General features: G+C 35.5%; 1 protein-coding gene across 2 annotated transcripts; it reads left to right on the top strand.

Annotated features, from left to right (window-relative positions):
* The first annotated feature begins 9,304 nt into the window (after nt 1-9,304).
* Nucleotides 9,305-17,454, top strand: LOC145579999 (sucrose synthase-like). Of its 2 annotated transcripts, none has more exons than XM_081637316.1 (12): nt 9,305-9,320; nt 13,069-13,198; nt 13,616-13,742; nt 14,009-14,160; nt 14,287-14,479; nt 14,750-15,085; nt 15,189-15,458; nt 15,557-15,840; nt 15,931-16,155; nt 16,253-16,816; nt 16,920-17,058; nt 17,160-17,454. In XM_081637316.1, exons 2-12 carry the CDS (start codon nt 13,104-13,106, stop codon nt 17,208-17,210), a joined length of 2,436 nt encoding a protein of 811 aa, XP_081493442.1. In that variant the 5' UTR covers nt 9,305-9,320; nt 13,069-13,103; the 3' UTR covers nt 17,211-17,454. The 2 variants fall into 2 exon arrangements, with proteins under 2 accessions (XP_081493442.1, XP_081493441.1); XM_081637315.1 differs by lacking the exon at nt 9,305-9,320 and adding an exon at nt 11,872-11,992.
* Nucleotides 17,455-17,700: the final 246 nt, after the last annotated feature.

Raw genomic sequence — 17,700 nt, forward strand, 5'->3', positions numbered from 1 at the left:
GTTACACATAGGATTGTTGGTCATGTTAAGGTCACAAGTGTGCTTATTCTTAATGCTTTTGATGGCCCAAGTTAACCCATCTAGAAGCACACTTGCATGTATTCTCCAAAAGCACCTGCTGTCAGCACACTCGGCAGTATATCTGTCCTGCTCTGCTTTCCTAACAACCAAACTAAACCCCTCTTGGATGCAATAGTCTCTTAGGGCATCTTTCAAGTGCTCCCTATCAACAAACAATTGCCATGCTCTCAAACTAATTCTACCTATTTCAGCATCATCATAGACCTCACCCAGTATTTGAATTCATTCCCAACTGTCCCCCATCACCATCATACTGATTCTTATAATTGCTAAATGGCTCCCACCCACCATCAACATAATTTTGCTTTAATATGTCAGCTACATTCTCCTCCTCCTCATCTAGATCATCATCCCCAAATTCACTGTCAATCTCATCCTGTTCTTCAGGCACAAATTCCCTATCACACTCAGAATCACTCTCAGAAGCACTCTCATCATCACTAAGCACACTGTCATGATTCCCAACCCTGCTAGAACCCCTTACCCTTTTGCTACTACCAACCCTATCATTTTCAGTAGAAGGTATGACTTGGGAAGACTGGCTAATGGGAACAAACAAACCCTTACCCCTAGCAGTTGAGTTGGGCATTTTTTTCCCATAAGGAAACAGAATCACTTTACTTTGGCATGACCTGGTTTTTTTAGTAGGGTCTACATTGGGTTCAGGTTGGGTACTTTGAGGTGGTGGTCTTACAGGGGCCTTTCTGAGTTTTGGACTTGGATCAGCTTGTAATAGCCTAGGACTTCTTCTGGTTACAGGAGATGAAAGTTGGGATGCAGAATTTTTAGAAAAGTACTCATCACTAGACAGTAGTATCACATGTGGGGGAGAATGAGGAGATATTTCTTCTAACAACCTGGGTAATCTCCTACTATGACTGCCAGGAGGGGACATCTGTGGGGGTGATTGGGTCAATCTTGGGCTCCTCCTAATAGGTTCAGTATGGGATTCAGTAGCCAATGGTTCATTTTCTCTTTTTTTGGGTTTTTTCTACTAGGATATTTTGGTCTGAAGGGGATAGGTGGGCCTATTTTCAGTGTATTGGATGGGCCTGGTTCATGTGAAGATGGTCCATCCTCATTAGTTGGGCCACTAATAGGTGGGGCAGTTATGACATTCTCAGAAGGTGGCCCTACTTGTTGGAGTTTAACTGTTTTAGCCAATCTAAGTATAAAGCTTGGCTCACTCAAACAATGTACCCATAGATCAATCTCTTTTCTGTCAATATTCTCAAACATTTTCATCAGTGTACTATCATCAACTAACACATAAGCCTTCTCCTTATAACAGTAATGCAACCCAGGATATTCAGGCAACTCAAACCCTCTTCTTCCAAATTCCTCAGACATATCATTAAACACATCTATTAACAAACACTTATCAATATCATCCACTGTTATATCAACACAATTAGCATTATAGTGGATTTTCAAAATCCTTTGTTCTTCCATCTGCAAATTTTAGCAATACATATATCAAAACCAAACAATCACCCAGAAAAACCCTAACTTTACTGAAGATAATCGCAATCAAACCCACAAATTCCCAGAATAAAAAGACGCAAACTTTACCCTGGCCTTTATACCACACATAATCACATCTAATTTATGCAAATAAACCAATTCAACCAAGACATATATAGCCACAAAACAACCACAACAACAAACATTGATGACATACATGAACTCGACATCACATTTGTATGAAAATTCAACTAAAATAAAACAACATTGAACCAGCGAAAAAAGGAAACGATTACATACCTTACTTGATGGCTACACTCCAGTATCAAATTGATCTCCAGTGAATTCGTTAAAGGAAATCGTAAATTCTCCACATGAAATTGTTTGATTATCTGAATTTTCTTAGTTAGGGTTTATGATCAAATATGGAACAGGGGAAGTGATGTAATACAATAGGAGGGAATGTTTGAAGGAGAGAGAAATTTAGGTAGGTGACGGAATAAATGCCAACTACCAACTTCCGTCATAAATGCTATGTGACGTAGGTTACTGTGGAGAGAAAATTCAAATATTGGGGTTACAACGTAGATTTCCTGAAAACGGAGGGCACAACGTAGAAAACCAAAAGTTACAGGGTTATAATGTAGAAAAACCCAATATTGTTTGTTTAATAAGCAGGCTGACTAGGACACCGTTTTATTTCAATTTTTAACTCGTTCAGCAAAAGCACAAAATAAACGGTTGATGTAACGACGTTAGTGTATAGTGTTACTTCCAAAAGAAACCTGAAGAGAGAGAAACCAAATTGTAGAGAGAGAAGTGAGGGCGGAAGTTCCAGTAAGATCTGGTTCGAAATTGGATTATTCTTAGCATTTTGTAAGTTAATTGTATAGTGTTAAGCCAATTGAAACCAGAGTTGAGAAACCAAAGGATAGATCGAAGATAGCGAAGAACGAAGTTAATGGCGACATTCCTTCAGCAGTTCGTAGGTGGCAACTTTCATTCCGTTGTGTAATTCTTGTAATCGAGTACTCCCAGATCAATTTTGCTTTAGTTTCGGCCCGAATCTTAGGTATGCCGCTCGATTTTTAGTTTTGATTGTCTTGAATTTGCTGTTGATAGATTGCTGTGAAATTGTCAATTGTGTTGTGTTGTTGATTGATATTCTCAATTGTTTTGTTGATTGATTGTTGTGAATTTCTCAAAGTGCAGAAAAACCATTGAAGTCCAAACGCGCATTCTAGAGTTTGGAAGAAGAAAATAAAAGAAGATAAAGGCGATAACGTTGTTAGAAATTGTCGTTAACGTCCATATTTCCCGGAACGGATTCCATCAAACGGGAATCTGTTGTATCAGCATCCTATTCCACATTTTCCCTTCATTTAATATGTGAAATGACAACGCCGCCCCTATATCAACAAGTTTGGTTGATATAGGATATCAACTTAGATTTTGCCTTTGAAATTGTGGTCGGGATTAAACTTCATGAGAGGCACTTTATAATGCGTTTTTTCTCTTCACTTACTCAGCTTTCAAAAGACCTACCCAGCTAACTAAAAGTGAGTTAACCTGTAACACGTTGTGACTTGAGTAGTCTAAAAAAAATATATATATAGTTTAAAAAAAATTCGGATAAAACATATTAAAATATTACATGTGACTATATTCATATATCATTTTGGATCAAAGATAAAACATAAAATTAAAGGGTCAAATATTAAAAGAGTTTCAAAATACATCAACTTCTGGATACAGGAATATTAGTAATGACATAATTAAATCAGTGACTTAAATTGTACATATTGGTCCAACTTTCATATTTCCAAAGTGCTACAAAAGACGCAAATTTATACTAACAAAATGAATGAAGTAAATTGTACAATACAATACCATGTAGGTATAAATGGTTTCTGTTGGAAGTTTAGTCATATTTCGACAACAAAATTGGTCTTTCTCCTAATTTCCTCTTTGACAAACCAAAGACTTTCCAAGTGTATGGTTTATATTTGTATGTATGAGATTATGGCGGTTTTGTACAACTAACACTTTTTAGTGGTTTTGACTTGAGTCTTTCAACCTTTGATGGGCTGCCTTATCCATTTTTTAGGTGACATTTTATTACTTTACCTAACTATTTTGTGACTTGGTGTTTTTTTTTTAAAAAAAATTTATTTATAGGAGCTTTTTCCTCACCTAATTTAATTAGCTAATTAGAAAGATTAGTTTCAAATTTAGTTGGAATTTCAACCTTGTACAAGGAAGTTACTCCTTGAGTTGAAATACGAATTCCACCAATTACAATAGATTGTGATGTTTGTTTTATTACGTAAAAAAACGATTACTTACAAATTTATAGAAAGTAAACAAAGATTATTGGACATGAAATTAAAATTAAGTGTTTTTAAAAAGGATTTAGAGATTGGATTGGCACACCGCGCATCCCATAAATATATTTGACTTGTGAGTCATGAGTCTAATTATGATCTAATTTAATATAATAGATTATGTAAGTTTGAAAGAAAGAAAGCGGAACATTTAACCAAACTAACCATCTTAGCACGAGCCATGCCTGCTCAGCTTGGTGTCGCATGACTTGGTCTACTAGTCTGACCCATTGCCATTCTTGATTTTTGGTTTTTATATACTACTAGTACTTGTTTAGATTTAGTTGGAGTTTTGTTTGAGCTGATAGGAGAGATTAGTTAACCCTAAGTCACCAAACTTGGAGATTAGTTCAAATTAAAAAAGGCCACATATTTCTTAACTTCTCCCATTACTTACAATGATATTAATTAATTTCAACAAGGATAAAATTCTTTTGCAAGCTAAGGAAGATAAAGGGTATTAATTAAAGAAGGATAAATTTCTTTTGCAAGAGAGAAAGAAGGAAATGATGCATTTGATGGAGATTATAAGGTTTTTGTTTAAAAGTAAACTTTCTAATTATCACACACACTCTATATTTCTCATAATCAAAAGTACTCCGATCCGTATTTCAATAGTTAGAATCAACACGGAAGAATTTATTTACGGAGTATTTATTATGATAACTAATCTTTAATAGCCGCCATTACAACAGTGTTTGCCGAACATGACCTATATCATGTAAGTCACATTATAGAATAGTCATACTGGCCAATAATTATTTGACACACGAATTATATGTTTATATTATAATCGCTTTTAAAACATACTTTAATGTAACTAATATGAAAAAAAAAAAAGGTAAAATCAAACAAAATGTGAAACTAAAAAAAAGGGTAAAAATATACAGAAAGAGTCAATTGGCCTTTCCAAATTAGCATAAATGTTTTTTACAAAGGGAATTGAAGGTGGCTCCTCTAATAGCGTAATGTACGGTGGATCAACTCAAATGCTTCTCACTTCACTTAACACTTTTAAATTTTTTCGCATACGTTCCTTTCATAACCAGTTGAAAACTGTAAAAATATGTCTCTTTTTAACATAATATCACTTCATGATTCATATTGCATGTTATGCGTTATTTATTTATTAATGTGAATTAGGGTCTGTTCTCTTACGTTGAAATTCAGTTCAGTTCAGTTCAGCTCCTAATTTCCTTCTCTTATAAAATATTCATTTCAGTTCAGTTCAGCTCAGTTCAATTCAGCTGAGTACAGTTAATGAGAACAGACCCTTAGTCAAAATATTTATAATAGTGTTACAAAAAGTTACCTAGCTATATTTAATTCATTTTTTCTTTGATTCCGCCCGTAGGGGCTAACAAATAAGGGTGTGGAGAAGAAGATCTGTTTATGATATAGTTCAAAAAAGAGTCGTCTCATTTTCGCCCATTGAGTGCTCTACCTCGGGCCATCGACAGGTCACGTGACCTGCACCGAGTTGGTGGCTGACTAGGCTTTTTCCTTGATCAAAGCAGATCAGCTCGCCTTCTTGTTATCATAAAGTTGGTCGAATCGGGCGGTCCCAGATACCGACGGTCGGTATATCTTTGAAAGCTCAGACGGAGAGAAAAATGGATTCGCAGAGGGAAGTGGAGTTTGGCCCTCGCCCCCGGAGGATCCAGGCTTTCCGCGGTACCAAGCTCACTTCATTAAGTCTTTCTTTAATAAATATAGGAGTGACTCCTGACTATCTAAACGGAAGTTTTAGTGGCAGGAAACATGTAAGCCGCCCGCCTCTACATCGGGCAAATTTGGTTAATTTTTGTGTTGTCTTCACGAGAATGGCTCTCTTTCTTTTTCTTACTTAAACCGCTGGTCCCCCCTGAGCCGGGGGGTGCTTGCGGGGAGGGTGTGCCACGACAAAACAAGGGAATGAAAGGCCGCTTTGCGTTGGATGCTTTTTACCCTATCCACAATGATGGCTCTGCCGCCCGCTTGGCGGGCGGAGCGCTCGTTATCCTTACTATTCTCTCTGCGGGGCCCCCTCCCAGCCCCGAACAAAAGATTATCCTGCACCTACACCGAGGTATTGACGGAGATTTTAAAGGATCCCCTTTTTTGCCTCCATGTCGCCACACGGGGGGACACGGGGACGTAAAAAGGAAAGAGAGGGATGTCCTCTTCTGTAAAGGTCAGCGCATGTTTGGTCGTAATCTGTTCGACCAGACCACGTCTTGCAGCTCTTCGAAGTAGGAGTAATCTTATTCCTGCTCCATCGCACTGCCGCATAAACAATGGATCCGCTGGGCTGGATGAGCAACCTTTTATTTGGCCTCTGCACTAGCCGCAGAAGTTAGCCCAAATAGAGAAGGAAAAGCGTAGAATCAGCCCGACTCTTCTACACACCGATTCCTTTCAAGCCCGTTCAGTTTTAAATTTAAACAGGGCTGATGCTATGAAGAATCGGCTTGGTCAATGAAAATTTGACTATTTCTAGGCCGGAACCGTAGCCAATGAGTCTGCTCCACTCCTCTTTGTTCTGCACCACTTGGCCGGCAAAAGCAGGGGTTTCGGCCGGTTTTACCCGTGTTTCTGTTACAACATGGCGAAACTAAATGGTTCTAATAAATAGAATTAAAAAAGTCTTTTTAGGCTATAGACCTAATTTTCCTGGGCTAAGAGAGGGGCGCTTTGCCCCTTGAGATTGGGTCCTTCGTTTGGAACTCCCCTTTTCCTTTCCCCGAGCAGAAGATCGCCTCCTCTCTTCTTTGGCCTACTGGCCCAAAAAAGGGAATTCAACCCTTATCTCACTAGAGGAGTGAAACAGTCTCAAGACCGAACGCCGGACTGCTATACCCTTAGAGCAGAGCGTAAGATTAGGATTTTGTAAATTAACTAAGAGACCATAGAAACGAAGCGTACTTCCCTCGAGGATAACACTCCTGACTATTTAGTAAAGAAAAGGTGAACGGAAATCAAAGAGAAAACCACTGCCGCAAGCTGCTTACTAAAAGAGGGCGAAAACACTATAAAGCCACGTAAAGAAAGCTCATTAGGTCAAAACTAAGGGAGTACTTACTAATAGCGAAAGGCTAACATCTCTCCGCCTTTCTTAATAGAAGAGTAACGAACACCGTCTGGCGAAAACGCCGCAGGCGCAAAGCGCGGTAGGCCCGCGCCGAGGGAGCATAGCATAGGGGGGAACCCGGACGGTGGAAGAAGCCAAACTGCTCCAAAATAAATGGAGCTCTTAGTTTGGTTAGCCTTTAAACCAGAAGCCTCAGAAAAACAGGAGAAAGCATTTCCTGGAACAAAAGGGTCAAAACCTTCCACGCCCCATGCGGGACTTACAGGTTGTACTTTTCCAGTTGGCTAAGGCATGAGTCTGCAAAACTTCTTTCGTCGGTTCGAATCCGACCGGTTCCTACAACGCCATTCTATCAGGCTGCTTTTGCCACTGTTCGTGTAGACTTCCTTGTGGTTCCATCAAACTGAACTGGGTCTAAGGCTATAATATCTTCAATTCAACGGTTGAACTCAGGGCTCAATAGCCCTTTTTCGGTCTTTTAAGCAGGGTTGAATTCATCTGTTGAGAGAACTCGGCCAATTTCTATCAAGAATGCTTGCCTATTATCAGTACCTCTATATGGTTTGCTCTAGCTGGGTGCTCGGAAATGGTTGAAGTAGTTGAATAGGAGGATCACTATGACTATAGCCGTCAACAAGCAACGGGTAAGCGCGCTAGCGCGAAAGCCATTGTGCGTTAGTCACGCAAGCCGTTTTCTTGCTCCGATAACGCTTTTCTTTTTTTCGTCGAGGCAGGTCTCGCAGCTAAGGGAGAAGGGGACCTCTTTCGGAGCAAGCTAAAGAGCCCTTCCGCAAAATCGAAATAGCGAAATTCTTGGGTCATCTCAATGGGCTCGGAAACCACACGTTTCTCTGGATCATCATAGCGTACTTCTACATATCCACTCAGACCCAAGTCGCATTAGCACAAGCCACGAGCGAGCAGCAGGCGCCATTCCGTATTCACCAGGAACTTTGACTCCAGATGGACGCCGAGTACGCTTTCGCGATAGGTATTGGTGGCAACAACACTCGCGGAAACAGACCGGAATGCCAGCTAGAGAAGAAGCAGAGTCCGTCCTTTACCTCTCTGCTTTGGACTCAGTCACTAGTTTGCAGTAAAGGAAAGATTCTTGGGACTTCAGCTGTTAAAGCCAGTTTAGAACGAAGACAATGAAACCAAGCGGCGAAGCGAGAAAGTCACCTCACTAATATGCTGCCATTAATAATCAAATCATAAAAGATTATTATTATTTATTTTATTTTTTTTTGAAAAAGTGATTGAGAATATGTTACTAATTCTATTTACTAAGTACTTTGTTTTTGTGAAGATATAATTTGGGTGATTTGTAAAGCTAACCCATTTTTTGTTGGTTAAAATTTCCACATGTTCTTCAAATAACATCCACTCCGTACTAATCTACAAAATTCTTTACATAGACTAGAGAGCATAGAGTATTTAATTTCGTTTCATAGAGTATATTTTTCACATGGTAATCCACTCTAGGATTTCTAGCATGGTGATAAAAAATGTTACGCACTGACAACTCATCTATATGGATAGTTTGAATCTAACAACTCTCTTAAAACTAATAAAAATAATTGAACCTAATGTAAAGAAAAAACGAATATAGAATATACGAGCATTTTGATTCATTCATAAACACCTTTCAATCTTTTACTATCTTCATCGATCTATTGCTTTAACCAATCAATTAAATTAACATATTCACTCAAACTAATGTAATAGATTACAGCTTCAATAGCACATCACAATACTACATACATAAACAATTAAGTTACACAATCTCATAGGCTAGTAAAAAAAACTAAAGTAAAAAATAATAATTAAAGTTAGGTCAATAATTTTTTTTTTTTTTTTTTTTTTTTTTTTTTTTTTTTTTTTTTTTTGAGGAAAGTTAGGTCAATAATTAGACACTAGTAATAATTAAGTTAATTAGAGGGTGTAAGACGGTGGGGTTACAAAATTGTGGGCAAATTAAGTAAAACCATTGGTGGTATGACTATGAAAAGTGGTTTTAAGAAAAGAACACAGGATCTTACATACTCTAAATTTGCAACTTGGATTAACTTTTTTATTTAATTTTTATTTGTTTAATTAATTTGTACGAAAAAAGAAGAACCCTTTACATCAATTTGTGGGTTGCTAATGGTTAAGAATTCATTTCCTATTTCCTATATATAGCTCTTCATCAAATTTTAACTTCATCATCAAATATCACTTCATTTCCTTCTATTCTCTTATTTACGTTATATAAGAATATTTTCTTATCGTTTTGCCATTTTTTGAGCTTTGGCATTTTCAATTTTTGCACTATTCAGGTACTTTATAAACTCGCTTCTTTCAGTATTATTGTTATAGTTTGTACATACATGCTACACACATTATATCATTGTTTCTATTGTAGTCGATAGTTTCATCATACCATTGAGTTACAAACATTATTAACTTTTTTTTATTCCTAAATTAATTAATGTTTCACAATATGATAATGCAATTAGCCAAATGCTTTCGTAATTTTTGTTCTTCTTTTTGATAGATGTTGACATTTGATGATTTAATAGTCCACGATTATTAATTAATTGTTTGTAATTAGAAGAATATCTTAACTAATCTTTTCTTCCTTTATCTTACTTCTTTATCATAATCTATTTGTTGGTGTTAATCGTAGAACTTTGAGAATATACCTATTGACATTGTTCCCCACAAAAAATGTAATGAAAATCATGGATGAGGTTTAACGACATTAATCTTTTTTCTAAGGTGTTAGGTGCACATCAATTTTTTTACCTTTTATTTGGGGTACAATAGTACCAAAATCCATTTAGATACCATATGATTGGTACATTTTCTTATCCCAATATTATTTTATTTTTAGCTACTTTTTTTTTTGGTCAAAAAGAAATATTTGTCTCCTGGAAAGCAATAATTAACCATGATTACTATACTAATTGTAATACTATTGTTGATTATTTAGATTTATTAAAAAAATATATATACTTTTAAAAAAATTAATACTCTCTCCATTACTCAAAGTTATTGTTTTTACTTTTTACGTTGACCAACTAGTCCGCAAATAAAGTTTAAACAAGTATACAATAGCGTTTGAAAATGAAATAGTTTTTTTATAAGATTATTTTTTGCAAAACATAGGAAAATGAAATTGGAGCAACTTTTGATTTCTTGAAAATAATAGAATAAACATATTATTAATAAGATTAGGTTTTGCTGATAGTAATCTTTGATCATATCCAAAAGAAGTTAAGGAGTATTATATTATATGTTATTTAAAACAATAAAATAAGTATACAACATATAAAACTGAATTATGCAGCTTAATAATTTAAGTGACCTATAGTAGCTAGGAAGAATATTAATCTCTTGTCATTTGCATAATGTGGCTTCTTGATAATGAAATAATGTGAAGAAAAAGACATTAAATGTCTGAAAACAAAGGTTTTTGTATTAGCTTGATTACATAACAACATCTAAATAATTTTAATAATATACATTATCTTAGTCCAAAATAATGAGTTCGAGTACTAACTACTAAGGGGTATGTATTATCCAAAATTGGATAAATGAAACTGACCAACAAATTTATTGGTGGGATCCACGTGCAAAGGGGTGAGTGTATTCATGTACATTTTTAATACCATGGGTAGTTAAATATCAAGTTTTCAACATTATTGTAATACCAATACTATTTGTAATTTTTTTTTTTTTTTAATTTTTAAGAATTTTTGTATTCTTGAGTTCAACTCGATTAGTATGATTATCTTACAAGAATTAAAAGAAAAGTCATAAATAGGCTAGATCGCTCACGTGGATCATTTTTGTGTTTTAATCTGAATAGAGGATCTTGGTCCGATCAAAATATAGAAGAGATACAGAGTATGTAGATAGAAATAAATTTATTAGAGGTAAGAAGGAATTTGAATAATGAATAAGTAGAGATTGTAGTAAAATGAATAGATAAAAGTGAATAAAGGTGATGAAAATGGAAGGAAAACAAAGGTGGTACATGTTTAACTATATACCATGGAAAATGGAATATATTATCTTATAGATTAGTTAACAAATTTGGTAGTCATAGACCAACTTTTTCTAATGTTTATCATAAGATTAAGTGTTGAAATTTTCTATATCATTTATCATTTGATTGGATGGAAAAAATCCATTTCCAATTCTCTTCTTCCTTTGCTTTCGTGAAAAGAAAATTTATATAACGAATAAGAATATATTTGTGTCGTAGTACATATATTACGGAGAAATAGTCAAGATGAAAAATCTCTATCCTAGAAAGCTAGATGAAAAAGAAATGTTTTCTTAAAGCAATTTAAGGAGATTTTTTTTTTTATTTTTTATTTTTATTTTAGAAATTTCCAATATATTCATTATAACGCTTACTTATTATTCGTATGTACGTTCGTAAATAATATGGATACTCAAACATGTTACTAGCTTAATGTTTGTCAACATTAAATTTGATTCAATTTTAAAATTACATGTTACATATCAAACCCAAAAATACAATACATATACTTCTTATGATCATCATACTAAATTACTAACACATATCAGACATATTTATTCTGTATTATATTTATATTATCCATTCATTTAATAATTTTTTAAAAAAGAATTAAATAAAATAAATAATAAATATACTATTGAACTTTTCTGTATGTGTGTAGAACAACTAGAACCTACTCTAATTTTGACATAAATGGAGAAATAATAATGATGTTTGGTGACACATAATCTTATTTGTCCTTATTTATTTTCATTTTTTATTCAGTTAGTTATTATTTTTATTTTATTTTATAAAATTAATTAAAAATTTTGCTTGCATAACAAGCGACCCTTATGGGCTTATGGGGTTGATGCTCTTCTATAAATTCCCATAAACCCACTCTCTTTAAGACATTCTTTTTCTCCTTCACTCTCCCTTACATTTTAATACTTCATTTTTTCATTCATCATTTTTCTGGTAAGTTTCATTTATTTATTCATTCATTTATACATTTTACATAATTATTTTCTTCATTTTTATTTACTTAATATAAGTTTATAAATTCAAGATACTCTGTTTTTCCCCTGTTTTGGTTGGCCATTGCATGGCTTTTCCCCTGTTTTTTACTCTGAGTCACATAATCACTTAAAAATAAAAATTCAATTTGTGCCAAAAATTAAAAGAAATTCTGACAAAAATTTCAGAGCTTTTTAGTATGACGTTAAAATATGTGATTAAATGATCAATCCCTTAATTTTTGGTTACAAAAAATCATGCAACGTTTAAAGAAATATCACTTGTTCTGGTTTTTCACCACCCTCGTATTTTCTTACCCTTTTTAGTAAAGTTACAATTTTTTACCCTAGCACAAAATTTTTAACAGTTAATTTAAATTTCTCTAAAGATCTAGCCAATTTTTTTATAAGTGGTCAATCACGGTGTGAGGGTGGCTAACACTTTAGTTGTAGTCGTAATAATATACGGACAATGATAAATCACAATATAGAGAGTGAGGGATAACTCAAGTGGTTAGAGCTTTCCTCCCGATTTTAAGAGGTCGTGTGATCGATTCTCACCCTGCCTTTGTGGCTCTCTAAACACCAAAAAAATAAATCACAATATAAGGGTCGCTAACTCTCGGGTTTAATCACAGTGTGAGAGTCGTTATGTAGACTTAGGCGCTCACTTGCCTAAGTAGATCACTATTAAGTGTTAAATTTAAAATTAGTGAGGTCGGCCATTAGTTGTTTAAGGTTGGTGGGGTTTGAAATTTGAGGATTCTAGATAAACCCAATTAGTTTAATTGAATTTATTAATCTTGAACCTAATAATCAATGTACTAAATTCATTTTTGTAATACTACGTACTTTTCTTGGATGGTTTTGGTTCAGTGCTTTTCTGGTTTAGTTTTGACTAATTAAATAAATTAATAATGTATGGTGTACTAATTATTTTCTTTAATAAAGTGATCATAAAAATTGTTTTTATTTTTTTTATAATTCTACTATTTTAAGATTATGTTGAACTAAACAGTTTAAAATTTGTGATTGCAGTTAAAAAAAAGTGATAATTACCGGAAAAACAAGAAATGGCAGGTCGTTTAACGAGGGTTCCAAGCCTAAAGGAGCGTTTGGATGAAACTCTTACTGCTCAACGCAATGAAATTCTCTCCTACTTGTCCAGGTATTTTTATTTTTTTTTAAAATTTTACTCTGATTTTTAATTACTATTTTCTCTGATTTTCTTGGGATATTTTTTTAATTTAATTTAACATGGTATTTTTAAGGATAAATTAAATAATTTTTTGATTTTTTTTCCCCACCTTTGGATTACCTCGTACTTGATCAAGATATCATTTACTGAAATAATTGGATTTTACTGGTGTTATTTATTTTTTAAGAAAAAAAATGGTTATTTTTGTTAAGATTCATATGGTCCTGGTGATAATGATAACATGACATTACATAAATCTTGTGTTCTTGTCACTACCTTTAACTTTTTTTTTAGGCAAAGATTTTATTTTTATATTGTATTTTTATGGTTAGGGTTTATTGAATGTATAAATCACTAATAATACAAAAAAAAATTAAAATTTTGAAGGATTGCGAGTCATGGGAAAGGGATATTGCAACCCCATGAACTGTTGTCTGAATTTGAAGCTGTTTCTGACAAAGACAAACATAAGCTTGCTGATGGCCCTTTTGGTGAAGTTTTTAGGCACACCCAGGTAACACTTCTTACTCACTTTTTGTACCCACCAAAGATTTCGGGTCACCTGATATTATTTATCCGAACTTATTGGAATGTAGCCGAACTTATTTTATTTGTAAATTGAACTTGGATAACCCTTATGTGAATTTATTGGAAATATTTTGTTTAAGGTTACAAGAATATTGACTTTGGCTCAATTCTTTTAGTATGCTAATAGATCATAGTTTATTTAAGTTGTTTCTCATGTGATATACTTTGCAAATTTATTTTCAAAAATCTTAGGAAGCAATTGTGTTGCCTCCATGGATCACCCTTGCTGTTCGCCCGAGGCCTGGTGTGTGGGAGTACATTCGTGTCAATGTCGATGAGCTTGCTGTCGAGGAATTGACCCCCTCCCAGTTCCTCCATGTTAAGGAGGAATTAGTTGATGGAAGGTAATTTCAGGATATTTGGTATTCTTGTAAAAACAATAATTTTTTTTCCTCACTGTATGATGGCTTTCTCAGTTACTTTAGCTAGGGATTTGACTCACTATTTTTTACCAATTTTGTGGATGACAGTGTGAATGGAAACTTTGTGCTGGAGCTCGATTTTGAACCATTCAATGCCTCATTCCCTCGCCCTACCCTCTCCAAATCGATTGGAAATGGTGTGGAGTTCCTTAACAGGCACCTTTCTGCTAAGATGTTCCATGACAAGGAGAGTATGCGCCCGTTGCTTGACTTCCTTAGGATGCACCACTACAAGGGCAAGGTAAATTTTCCTTAGATAGATCATAAATGTCTCGTATTGTGAATAAAAGCTGCTGAAAATATATGATAACATCCAGCCTTACAGAGTAACAGATTCATACTGAATTATATAGAAATGAGTCAAATCAAACATTCAAACATGTATATTGGTGAGAAATTTTTGTAAATTTATCATACTGAATTGTGAGGTGCTAAAACAATGTGACTACTATTTCCGGATTGAAGGAGTAAGATTTCCTGTTTTTAATTGTGTATCATTGTTCCTTTTCAGACCATGATGCTCAATGACAGAATCCAGAACCTTGATTCTCTCCAAAGCGTTTTAAGAAAAGCAGAGGAGTTCCTGGCTACACTTCCTGCTGACACACCCTACTCTGAGTTTGATCATAAATTTCAAGAGATCGGCTTGGAGAGAGGTTGGGGTGACACTGCTGAGAGAGTATCAGACATGATCCAGCTACTTCTTGACCTTCTTGAGGCTCCTGATTCTTGCACTCTCGAGAAATTCCTTGGCAGGATCCCGATGGTATTCAATGTTGTGATCCTTTCGCCTCATGGTTACTTCGCTCAAGCCAATGTCCTTGGTTACCCTGACACTGGTGGCCAGGTATCTTTTTATCCTTCTTTTTATTTGACCTGAATTTATATCCTGAGCATTGATTGTAAAGGCGTTTGATGTCTAATGATATTTTTGATTTCTTGTTGTACAGGTTGTGTATATCCTTGATCAAGTCCGTGCTTTGGAGAATGAAATGCTTCAACGCATTAAGCAACAAGGCCTTGATATTGTCCCTCGGATCCTTATTGTATCTCGTCTGCTCCCTGATGCAGTAGGGACAACCTGTGGTCAGCGTCTTGAGAAGGTGTTTGGAACTGAACACTCACACATTCTTCGTGTACCCTTCAGAACCGAAAAGGGAATTGTCAGAAGATGGATTTCCCGATTTGAAGTCTGGCCATACCTAGAGACTTACACTGAGGTAAATCACCCACATTCTGATAACATCAAACTTTTAAACTCCCATCCATAAATCTAAATATTTGACAGGCTAATGTGTACATTATTCTCTTCTTTTAGGATGTTGCAAATGAAATTGCTGGAGAACTACAGGCCAAGCCTGATCTGATCGTCGGAAACTACAGTGATGGAAATATTGTTGCTTCTTTATTAGCCCACAAACTCGGAGTTACACAATGTACAATTGCTCATGCTCTTGAGAAGACCAAGTACCCGAACTCTGACATCTATTGGAAGTCATTTGAGGAGAAGTACCACTTCTCTTGCCAATTCACTGCTGATCTAATTGCCATGAACCACACTGACTTTATCATTACCAGTACATTCCAAGAGATTGCTGGAAAGTAAGGCCTCTTTCAGTCTTCAGAAATACCATTTAGATTTCCCTAAAACTTTGTCAGTTTACTGATATCTGTGATTCTTTAATCTTTCAGCAAGGATACTGTTGGACAATATGAGTCTCACATGGCCTTCACTCTCCCTGGCCTTTACCGAGTTGTGCATGGAATTGACGTCTTTGACCCCAAATTCAACATCGTATCCCCTGGAGCTGATCTGTCTATTTACTTCCCTTACACTGAAGAGAAGAAAAGACTCACAGCCCTCCACCCAGAAATCGAAGAGCTTCTCTACAGTGAAGTTCAGAATGAAGAACACATGTAAACCTGCTTTCCCTTATCCTTGATTCTACTTTCTCATTGTTATAAAATCTCTGTGTACTTGTTCTTAATCATCATCTTTATGGTATTATAACAGATGTGTTCTCAAGGACCGAAGCAAGCCAATCATATTCTCGATGGCTAGGCTAGACCGAGTAAAGAACATGACTGGCCTTGTCGAGTGGTATGGTAAGAACCAGAAGCTCAGAGAGCTTGTGAACCTTGTGGTAGTTGCTGGTGACAGGAGGAAGGAATCCAAGGACATAGAAGAGAAGGAAGAGATGAAGAAAATGTATGGTCTTATCGAGCAGTACAAGTTGGACGGCCAATTCAGGTGGATCTCTGCCCAAATGAACAGGGTGAGGAACGGTGAGCTCTACAGGTACATTGCTGACACCAAGGGAGCATTTGTTCAGCCTGCATACTACGAGGCTTTCGGGCTCACAGTCGTTGAAGCCATGACCTGTGGGCTACCCACCTTCGCTACCTGCCATGGTGGACCTGCTGAGATCATTGTCAATGGAAAATCTGGCTACCACATTGATCCATACCACGGGGACAAAGCTGCTGAGCTCCTTGTCGAATTCTTTGAGAAGTCTGCAGCTGATCCTTCTCATTGGGAGAAGATTTCTAAGGGTGGACTGAAACGAATTGAAGAGAAGTAAGCAACATGCTGAACATCATGTCGTCCTGCATTCATTTAATAGGGTAAATTTCTTAAGGGAAAGAATATCTACTAACGTGTTTGTCTTGTGACATTGCAGATACACATGGAAGATCTATTCCGACAGGCTGCTAACTCTTGCAGGTGTGTACGGTTTCTGGAAGTATGTCTCAAACCTTGACCGTCGTGAGGCTCGTCGTTACCTTGAAATGTTCTACGCCCTCAAGTACAAAAAGCTCGTACGTGATCTTTGCACTACAACACCCTATATGTTACATTCTTTATACTTATTTCATGTACAATAACATTAATATTCTGCTTACTTTTGTTATCCTTTCAGGCCGAGTCAGTACCTTTGTTGGTGGAGGATTCAAACTCGAACTCAAACTGAAGATGATTATGCAATTATGCATGGAAGAGCGATTGAGTTTCTCTGCGTGCTTGTCAAAAATAACTCAAATTCTTTTGAGATTGTAATCAAAATGAAATCAAAGTCCTTATGATTTTGTTTCTCTAGTTTTTTCTTACCCTTTTTTTTCCCTATGCAATTAAAATTGCTCTTTGCGGCATTATTGTCTTTTATTGTGGAGGGAACCTTTGTGTTCCAATTTAATGAAAAATTGTTCTATTTTATCTACGTATCTCACCCATTTAATTTTCATGACTCGTAAATGCTAAATCCTATTACACTATTTTCTCCTTTATTTGGAATCAATTATCATGTACTTGCCTATCAAAGAAAAAACTTATCACCACATTTTCTTCTCTTAATGGAGCATCCGAGCATGACTATTGTTTTACGTTTGGAATTATAACTGATACGGAGTACTAAATTGCATTTGTCGCCATAACAAACTCCTTTGAGAGTCATCCACTAGGGA

This window comes from Chenopodium album, chromosome 14 (assembly GCF_948465745.1).
Source record: "Chenopodium album chromosome 14, dcCheAlbu1.1, whole genome shotgun sequence".
Classification (NCBI taxonomy): domain Eukaryota; kingdom Viridiplantae; phylum Streptophyta; class Magnoliopsida; order Caryophyllales; family Amaranthaceae; genus Chenopodium; species Chenopodium album.

Bases quoted from the DNA above. Each gene is read 5' to 3' on its own strand.
- LOC145579999 (XM_081637316.1), top strand. From the start codon at position 13,104: ATGGCAGGTCGTTTAACGAGGGTTCCAAGCCTAAAGGAGCGTTTGGAT. The intron at 14,161-14,286 runs GTAATTTCAGGA...TGTGGATGACAG, and splicing joins GAGGAATTAGTTGATGGAAG to TGTGAATGGAAACTTTGTGC. The intron at 16,156-16,252 runs GTAAACCTGCTT...GTATTATAACAG, and splicing joins GTTCAGAATGAAGAACACAT to ATGTGTTCTCAAGGACCGAA.